This window comes from Lycorma delicatula, chromosome 4 (genome assembly GCF_047948215.1).
Source record: "Lycorma delicatula isolate Av1 chromosome 4, ASM4794821v1, whole genome shotgun sequence".
Taxonomy (NCBI): domain Eukaryota; kingdom Metazoa; phylum Arthropoda; class Insecta; order Hemiptera; family Fulgoridae; genus Lycorma; species Lycorma delicatula.
This window is the reverse complement of record NC_134458.1, coordinates 146,890,928-146,902,220: the sequence shown is the minus strand read 5'-3', so window position 1 is coordinate 146,902,220 and position 11,293 is coordinate 146,890,928. Positions and strand designations below refer to the sequence as shown.

General features: G+C 27.6%; 1 protein-coding gene across 2 annotated transcripts in view; it reads right to left on the bottom strand.

Annotated features, from left to right (window-relative positions):
• Window positions 1-1,204: 1,204 nt before the first annotated feature.
• retm (real-time) overlaps window positions 1,205-11,293 on the bottom strand; it is a 272,784-nt gene continuing 262,695 nt past the window's right edge. For both annotated transcript variants that reach the window (XM_075364311.1, XM_075364312.1), the window contains one exon: window positions 1,205-6,095. In XM_075364311.1, coding sequence (XP_075220426.1) covers window positions 6,044-6,095 — 52 coding nt within the window. In that variant the 3' untranslated portion in view covers window positions 1,205-6,043. The remainder of the gene's footprint in view (window positions 6,096-11,293) is intronic.

Here is an 11,293-nt window from a genome sequence, read left to right as displayed (position 1 = left end):
CAACTGCTAGGACTGGGGTTTTAGAAAATGCTTGTTTGCTTAACTGATTGTCACTTTCGGTCCAAAACTTTAGAATATCAAGTTTGCTTTTTAAGATACTGCTAATCTTGAATTTTCCTAACAACAAAACGCTTTGTCATATCACATACACTGAGTTTTTCTTATTTATAGACATTTATAAATGCTACTTTTTCTTTTAACATCAAGCATTTATGATTTTGAAATATTTTAAGTTGTGGTAATGATTTTTATAAAATAAAAAAAATTGAATGTATAGTAAACATATTTATAGAAAATGTAGTACAAGAAAAAATACAGTACTATAACGTAACAAAAATATTAAACATGTTCAATGTACAGTCTACACTTGCACAAAAACTGATAGCGAATCACATTGGTTGATGAATTGATTGACATCATAACATCAACTTCTAGAAAGAAAATTATGCAATTCACAACAGATAAACAAATTAGTCACACTGAATATAAAATAAAACAAGGGAAATTACAATTTTTGTTCCTGCTGTTCATTTCTCAGAACTGACTGAACAGTAGAGGTAAATTCATTGTCCATGTTTGTTATTGAGAAGTATTTTATCCATTAATACAACTACAAAATGGCCAGGGAATCTAAAAGTGTCCGAGGATAAGAAGAGTCCAAAGGGAAGTTTCACTGTACATACTTCAAATATGAAAAAAAGCTGTGTTAACCTTGTGAATCATATAGATATATTCTATATCTTTAAAAAATTCATGGTCTTTAAAAATATTTATGAAAAGAAAGAATTGTAAATTAAAATACAAAAACATAAAACCTGTTTTCTTCTACAAGAAACAAAAAAACAAAATCTTCGTATGGTAACATGATGGTGGGATCTACAGACATACAGTGAAGGCAACATTCATTTTCACACAAATGTGGAAATTGTTTTGTATATTTAAGTTTTAAAAAATGTATATTTTTTTAATGAAATTTATTAGTATACAAAAGGTACATTAAAATTATGTAAAAAATAATTATAAAAATGTATAGGCTAAAAATGGATGAGGCAGTTTATGTAATCAGCTGCTGTTAAGAGAAAATATAAAACTAAGGAGGCAATTGGCAGCATGCCACTTAATAAAGCTTTGTTTCATAAAGCTCTTAAAAATATAGATCTGCTGAGCTTAGTACAAACTGCTTCATTTATTAAAGCCATAAGTATAAGAAAAAAATAATCATCTTTATTACGTGAAAACAAAATTAACAAAAAAGTACAGAAAGTAATAAGATACATTTCACACATGCAATTTAATGCTCTGAAGGCTGACTGTAACCTCATTAATTTTATAATCAAGTGAAACCTACAAAGAACTGAAATTCTACTGTTTTTGTGATACTAGTCAGTTCCTTTCACCCCAGAGACTTATTATATTATGAACTAAATATATATATATATATTTAAATTTCATAGAAACATATACTATTAAAAATTAATAAGTACATTAACATTTTTTTCTAATTTTAAACTGAATATAAATAAAATAATTTAATTTAATAAAAACAGGCAAGAAATAATAATTTATGAATTACATCAATCCTCTTACTATGATAAAATCAATAAAAATTATGAGATTTTGAAAAATAACTAAACAAAATATTAAGTCTAATATGCATTTACTGTGAATATTAAACCAGTAAAAAAACTTCACCATAAAACAAATTTACAATATTTAAATCCTCTTGTTCAGATGTGATCCCTAACTTATATAAAGGTTATTTCTGGAAGCTTTAGAACAGTTAAATATAATTAATAGTATATCAAATTTTACTAATATGTGAATGTGTAGCTTAATATTTTGATATTAAAAATAACTTAAAAGTTTGTAAAATATAACAATAAAAGATAATATAACAATATTCACTGTGATTCTGTTACTAACACTGTGATGATTTCATACTTAGATCTTGTTGATCTATAGAATTAACAGATCTTATATCTAACAAACAAAATTCAGTAGTCATTAAAAAAAAAATTATATAAAAAATAGAAAAGAGTTATATAACCTGAAATTTTGATAACTAAGTTCCTTATAATCCAGGCAGAATTACACTTCAAAATAAAATAAAGCTAAAATGTGATATATATATATATATATATATATATATATATTGCTAACTTAATATTTTTGTACAAAAACATTATATGTTATAAAATTTTTCATACTAAAACATAACATCTATATTATTTTACACACAGCAAGAAGAGAATAAAAAAAAAATGTTACCCTGCGAACACAAGTCACTTGTACATCTTTTAAAAAGGAAGTAATATATATTTTGGTTGTAAACTACAAAACTACATTTGTGTAAAAATATTCCTTCCGTTGCTATTCCATCAACCAACCAATGTGATAGCAATGCTTTTTTCTTTCTTTTACTTTACAGTGAATTTATAAATAAAATCTGTATAAAATCAATTTATGGTTTTATTCTTTTTGATTTACTGTTTACACACAATCAGTTACTTTTTAGCATTGAGGATATATTTCTAAAATTTAAAATATTGTATCGTGCAAGTAATTAACTGTGATATTTAATATATATATTTGTGCATTACACAGTGTAAAATGTAGGATACCTGACTTCATACTAATGTAGTATTGCTGAATAATATGAGTTATAAATGAATACACATCTCCTTACCTGATTGCTAAATTAGAAGCTTTAAATCATATCGACTAAGATGAGAGTCTTACTAATGTAACCTGTGATATATTTCAGAGTAATTAAGGTTTACTATTGGTGACTAGAAACACTATAGATGTGTAACATGTAAAAATCGAATCATGACAAGATACTTCTTACTTTTATTATTTTCTAGTAATCTGAGTTTTTTTCTTATTAAACCTAGGAATCCATAGTTCAAATAATTATGATTAATTACTGAATATTATGATTAGTGTGACTACAACAATGCCATTAATTACTAAAGATAAAAATTTAATTATTACTAATCTTGAATAATAAAATATATATTTAATATCTGATAGACTGTGGCCACTTTTTATATAGTTTTACTATATTACTTATGTAACAAAATGTTCTATGTCAACTAGTAAACACTTTTTTTTTGCAGCAGTGATTTGTTATTCTTAAATTACATCTCTTCTTTTTATTCATCTATGAATTTATATTAGTTAAATTAAACTAAGTTGGGGACCTTAAACTAAGTTATATCTTGTAAAATATAACTTTTCTACTACAATTCAATTATGCTTTACTGAAGACCTTTTTTTAATTATTTACTACATTTAACAATTTTATGCCATGTAATCAAAGGATGCCTAAATTAATGATACAATCATTTTCAGCATTTTTTCTTTTACATCAGCAACTTTTATAGAAAGTTGATAAGGTAGGTTCAATTTCTGACCAGCAGAAACTTAGTATATTCATGCTGTTTCTCTTATAACAAAACTATAAGATAAAATAAAATTAAATATAAATATATAAATTATATTAAATCAGCATGTATATATTTTCAGATATTAATAGCTTTAAATGTAAAAAAAATGAAAGACATTTTTAAAATTGATTTTCTAAAAATACACTGCTCAGTGGTAAACAGGAAAAAATACTTATAAATAGTAAATTTCAGCCTAGATAAGGAAATATGTTAAATCTATTGTGTTATTTTCTGAGACAACATAAACACACAAATTTTAACAATAAAACTATTAAAAAATAGATTCTTAATTTTAGGAATAGCATTATTAAATTACGATTACTAAAATGCAATTTTATTTTTTAAAGAAAAAAAACAGAAATGTCAAACTTTTATTTCTATCAAAATCTCTATTTCTTTCTTTTTTTTTGTTATACTGCTATATAATATATCATTAGTAACAATTAATACATAAAAAATAGTAATAGCTACATAATCATATAATGCTTGTCCTAATGGCTGCTCTCCTTCTACAGCATTATTTTCTACGTTTAATAAAAGAAAATGGATTAATTATTATAAAACACTAAAATTACATATAACCATCAACAACTTTCTAAAAAGAACTAACAATCAAGAAAAAGCTTATAATTAATCATTAAAATTTGCTATAAAATACCTATATATATACATACACACACACATAAACGTATTAAATCTTATATATAAATATTATATATACCCCACATTACAACATTATATTTTATATAAACTATATATCTTGTACAATAATGGCAGGAAATTATTTTTTATTTATACAATGCTCTGTTGTAATTTTGTTAAATTAAAATAATAACAATAAAAAAAAATTGCTAAATGATAATTATTATTCTTATTGACAGATTTCAAAATATTTAATTTATAATTATAAAACAATCCCAATAGTTAAACAGTACATTAAAATATTCTTGAGTAGCAGTTTTATATACATATATTATTAGCATGTTATTATTTTATATGAATAAAACCCAAAGAAGACATACCTAACAATTTTACAAAAAATAAAAAATAAATAAATAAAAATAAAATAGTAAATTTTTCTGAAATTTTCAAAATATTTTATAGAATGTTGTAATACAGCAATATAGTAAAGTAAAAATATGAATAATATTTTCTTCTTCAATTTAATGAATATCATTTTCAATAAATTTAATTTCAGCTCAATAATATATTGCATAAATATATTGTGACAACACTTAATTGAGGAATACCCTGTTTATATTTTCTATAAGCAATAATAATTACTAAATAACAATTTCTAACTTGTATGACTGAATTAAAAGCTGCTGAACTGAAAAATAAATTTTAATGTTGAACAACAAAAGATATTAAAAAAAGGATTGTCAGAATCCTATTCTTCAATCTTTCTTACAACTAATGTCTAAATATACATTCCACACATAAAAACAGTACACGATGGATAAAATAAAATGTATTAAAAATCTTAAAAAGAGATAATTAAGCAGGATGAAGCATGGCAACTCAAGTATTATTAAACAAATTTTGTTTTTCTTAATTTGGTTCTGCTGCTGTATTAAAAAAAAGAAGTTAATTAGATTATTTCTATTAGTGAGGAGGCACAACTCCAAAGAAGATGACCGAGATAAGATCCTGATAACATTAAAAAAAAAATTAAATTCTATTTATAGATAAATAATTTCATGTTTCATATAATAAACATAGATGATTGCTAAAAAAAAATACCTATTCCTCTCAAGATCTAACTCTAGAGCCATGCTTGCTACACTTTATAGTAAGAGTTTATGAGTATTACAATTAAATATAATTTTTTTATATAATAAAACTAACTTTAAATTCTCTTTTCAGTAAAAATTAAATTAATAGTCGATATTAATTTATTTCAAATAAAATATTCTGTTAACTGAAGCACAAGGTGGGGGGATAATAATGATAAAAATATAAATTATTTTACTATGTATTTAAAATATTCCTACATAATTATATAAAACTAAAATTAAAATTAATTTATATTATGTTTAAAAATTATATCATCAATAACTTTAATATTTTCTAACATAAAATAAAAATATATATCTTGTAATTTGTTTATAATCTCTAAATAACAAATACAACACTAAATATGTGTTCCTTCTTTTACATTTTACTAATCAAGTCTCGTAGAGACTAGAAATTATAAAAAAATATATTTATTTATTTTTAAATCATTAAATCACTGATTTTCTACTGCAATCTTTAACATTTATCTAATGATACAATACATATATAATATATAAATGTAAATAATCATTTTTTTTATCAGAAAATCTGATATACAATAAATTTTTCCTGTTAATCAAGGAAAATTCATACATATATATTCTTTTATATAATTTTAACATTATATTATATGCATAAACGAGAAACATAACATCGGGTAAATTATATTTTTATATCTATCCATCTATGCATCAAGATTTTTTTTAAAGTTAAATTGATTAGCACAATGGCTGATTTGATTATAATTTTTCTTATTCTTTAAACACAATTAAAGACCCTGGTGTTGGAATGCAGTCATCTGTGGGTATAAACGGACATCATCTGGACGGGCAAGCGCTATTTGCTGACTGAAGACTTGACATAGAACCCCTGTTAAAAATAAAAAATAAAATTAAAGATCTACTTATCATTATTCCAGTAACGTATATCTATATAATAGAGTGGTAGGAAGACTAGAAGATATTTTATGATAAGAAAGTATAAACAGATGATATTAATAAATAATACCCTTATTCAAAGAAATGAAAACTATTCTACAACTGACTTTCAATTGCTGATAAAAAAATTGATACGAGTTTGTCATAACTATTTATTTCTTCAACCACTCTCACCAACATATATGTACTTACTAAAATATGACACTAGCTTTATCAGACCCTTATTGAAGAATTCTGCCACTACAGTACCACATCTATGAACTCCTTACAGTTTCACAATGCCAATTAGTCAGCTAGACCTTTATATTGGTAAAAGACGGTAACTACTTGATATTAATTATGATGTAGGAGAATGATTAAAACAAATCTCCAAGTTGAATTGTTTAAGTGAAAAACTCTTTGTGCAATCTGTAGTCATGCATTGTCATGTAAAATAAAACGTAATTTTTAAGTATCTAATTTTTGATCAAAATCTAAAAACATTTTCAAAATTCATTTAAAAGTTTAGAAATCATGAAAAAAACATATTATTAGCTATGATTTGTTAAAATTAATCAATACTTAATGTTTCTGTACACATTGTATGGTCTCTGATTCCCTGTCGCTATATCAGAATGATACGGTCTTATTTACTAGACCGACAATTTGTTGAACGCATAGGGGGAACAATATCCTCCACCAGAGACATAGCTGCTGGAGTCCCCCAAGGAGCAGTGCTTTCGCCGTTCTTGTACACGGCCTACATCAACGATATGTCGCTGTCGGAAGGAGTCAAAACAGCTCTATATGCACATGACACAGCATATTATTATGAATCCAGAAGTGTAGATTACACGATCGAGAGACTCCAAGGGCAATTTATCTAGTAGAGCCGTGGCTTGATATGTGGAGAATCAAGGTCAACGGTGAAAAATTGGTGGCAGTGATGTTCACATACAAGACACATGCTCCAGCCAGACAGCTGGAAATCTCAGGAGGGTAAACAGTCATGTACCTGGGAGTAGTCCTGGACAAACAGCTTACCTTAGGAGAACATGTTAAATATGTGACCCAAAGGGCAAAGACCATCAGGACCTCACTATACCCAGTACTGAACAGTGCCAGCCCATATCCACTGGCAACCAAATTGCTCATTTTTCGGCTATACGTCCTGCCGATTCTAACATATGCTTACCCAGCACAGGAAGCTTTGTTGAACTCCACGCTTCAAAAGAAATTAGAAGCCATCCAAAACATAGCGTTGCGGACGATATTTGGAGCACCGTGGTTCGTCAGAAACGTCACTCTTCGCTACGATGCAGGACTACACACCATATCCAAGGTGGGGGTGGCGCAGGCATGTAGACTGTTTGGGAGAGCGGCCGTGTCCAAACACGGCTATTTCCAGGACATCTGCGAGAGGACCGTACTCCACAGGGTATAAGAAAATGGTCTCATGCCATATTAAATGAAACATCGTGAAGAGGCGGTACGAGAGTCAAAAAATGACAAACCAGGCTTAGGAGTCTCTATATCGCGTAACCTATAAATGGAAACCGTGCAAAAATTCCGGCCGCGAAAGTGACTGTTTACGCAATTAAATTTTGTTAAAACTATAACAAGTTAGACAACACCCCACACCGTCCCATGAAGAGATCACAATTTCATTTAATCAGCATATGGACTCCCTCCGGAGAATGGAGTGCATTTCTCCCTCCAAATAACTAGGGCTCTGGTAGGCGCACTTCTGCTAGCCCATAGGTGCTGGTACTGAAAGGACTTCAGCGAATGGACCGAAGGGGAATCACGCCGGTATTACTAGGCTCAAAAGCTTAGTCTCTCACGGTCAGGACCAGTAAATAAATTTTGCGATGGTCTATACAGATAGGAATGCAAATTCAGAAATCCGTCCAGAAATAAAACTAAAAATTTATAACTGCCACTAAATAACCGATGAAATCCACCCAATAATAGAAAGATACAGCAGCAAGGGACATTGTCCAGGCTCTGCGATCTGTAGGGAGAAATTCTGAAACTCCCGCCATTCTTGCGTTCCATTCCCCCTGTATGGTCTCCTCAGTTATAGTTAAATGCTGCCCTTACCTGGGTGCACCTTTCTGAATTTCTAGCATTATTATCATAAACATAATGCATTCATCAACTGATTTCAGTATTGCTTCATCCTTCCAATTAAAAAAAAATACTAATAATTAAATTAACTTAAAATCTGTAAAAGTGGCTGCTACAGTATAATTGTTTTACTGACTGCTGCTTAACTAGTAGTGATCACAATGAGTAGCTGGAGATGGGCAAATAATTAGATTTCTGATGGTTACATACATCTATTTTTAATAGAGTTATGACAACTAGTTTAATTTTAAAGAATCAGTAGTCCTAATATATTGTACAGAAATTGTTACTAAATAATATAAAAAACTGAGATTAAGTTATAAAAGAAAAAAAAACACAAAATGAAATAGCATCAAATGAAATCTTCAATTTGAATAAAACAGAAATAACTAGAGAAAGATAGATTATAGATTGAGTTTATGGAGATCTTAAAAAGAGAATAGAGTTTCATAGAAAAAGACAGAAAATAGTAGAGATGATTTCCTGCCAAATCCAATGAACATTGCAAAAAAAAGGAAGATAAAATTCAGAAGTGTATAAAAATACAGAATATTTTGTTTGACTTCAAATTTTAAAAGGACAAAAATCTAATTTTTGATTTAAAGACAATTTCACTATTACAATAGATATATACTTTTACTGATCTGAAACAAGTTTGTATTATTAGGTGTTTTATATAATTTTAATAGCGATTTAACTTGACTGAAAGTATATAATGTAATAAACCATTAAAAATGAAGAAAACATGCAATGATTAGTATTTTGGCAACATTACAGTAAATTAATTAATTGTAAATTGATTTTTATTTCAATAATTATAAAGATAAGAATACAATTATAGATTCTATTCATTAAAGAAAAGGTATAATTTAAATGTAGTATGAGATTTATTTTTTAATTGTAAAATATTAGCACATAGTGAATAAAGGTTTACTTAATGATAATAGAATATATACAAATAATAATGTAGTTAGGACATGATTTGCATATACAATACTAATATCAATTATAATTTTGCAAGATAATCACATTCTAAAAATTTTAATTAAAAAATGATTGATTTTAATAAACTGACTTCTGCAAACATTTCAAATTTAACACTCGTGCAATGACTGCAAACAAAATGTGTCATCGGTATAGATTTTTAAAAGTAGTCTTCATTGAAAACAAAAGTTTAAAAAAAATCTAATATTAGCTTGGGCACATTATCAAAATGAACAGTTAACTTCTTCAACCAAAACAGCTTAAACAAATTTTTTTTAATTGAAAATTATGCACATGTACTTGCTGCATATATTATAATGTAAACTTTTATCAATGTTTATACAAACATAAAGAAAAAAAGCTGACTACACAGTTGTGGACTTTTCTGTCACACAGCTTTTTCTGATGCATGGCTTACAACACACAACTTAATTAAAAATATTTATAATGTTATTTAAATAAATAATTTTTTGTACAGCTGTATATCAGTGCTACACTAGTGCTCCTTGTGGTTACAGGGGGTACTATTGACGCAGTATACCCACTTAGCCACTAGTTGACAATTTTTTGGGGTGGGGGTGCAATTTTGACAATTTTTTTTGCTAATATTATTTTTTAATTGTTAACAAATGTGCCTAAGAAAAATAAGACCTTAATTAAGCAAAATCTTGAGATACTGAGGATGACCTTGCTCTACAGCCTCATCCCCTTGACCTTTTAAGTTGAAAATTTAATGGCATCAATGCCCCATACACAGAAGTAATCTGAGCAATTGTGGTCAAAATCGGTCCAGTAGTTATGGAGAAATAAGGAGTGAGACACAAAACACACACACATACATATAAACATCCAGAAAATTTCCATTTGGTTTTTGGGTTCCTTAGAGTTAAAATGTCAAGATTTGGTGAAAACTGCACAAGCTCAAACTGGACGGACTAATTACAATACTGTCCCTTCTACAGTTATAGCTCTGCTATAGCACTAGACGAGAAAGTAAAAGAAAATTTTTAATGAATTGTTTGATGTAATTAGAATATATTTCTGATGAATACTAATAGAGTTATAAGAAATTGAAATCAATGAAAACTATGATTGAAATATCACTTTGGTAAAAATCCAACTTATTAAGTGTCTTGAAGTTATAATGAAACAATTATTTTAAGAATATAAATATAGAAGATATATATATATATATATCTTCTGTTGATACATATATATATATATATATATATAAAGATATGTAAACATAATATTGCTTTTCAGATATGAATTTATACTGATAACGATTTTCAGTTTAAATTCAAAATAATTATATACATACTTTGTAAAATCAGTGATTTTGGGTGATATTTTACTATATGTTTAATGGACAAATATTATATAGCAAGTATATTATAAGAAGTAAATGCAAAATTACTGTGCGTTTTAAAATGAATATAGGGTTTTAAAGCTATGTAACATTTCTCAAGTTTCATGTACACTGATTAATTATATATGAATTGAAAGAGCAACTCAGTTTCAGCTGTGCGCAAGCTCATAAACTGTTTCCTGTACCTTCCATTTGAAAGCACTAATAGCAAAGATGGTGAACCCCCTCCCCCCGCCCACAACAGAAAGCGTTCTTTGTTTTGCAGTTTGCAAAACATGTGAATCTGTAATTATAGTTCAACGTGCATCTATTTGAAGTTCTGTTGTAATCCCCTGAATGACTATAACATTCGTAGATGGTATAAACAATTCGAAACCACGGGCAGTGTTAGTAAAGGAAAGAGTACAGGATGACCAAGGGTGTCCAAAGAAAGTGTTAAATATACATGTAAGAGAATCTTTTGCACATAGTCTTAGGAGATTCATAAGGAAGGCTATCTGCGAATTATCAATTCCAGTGACGTCTGTGCGGAGGGTTTTAAGTAATGCTTATAACTGCATCCATATTGTTTACTAAGCTCTAAAGGCTACAAATTATGGATTGCATGCTAGCTTCGCAAATGAAATGATGTACCATGTTTATCATGATTTTCTTTATCATGTCATATT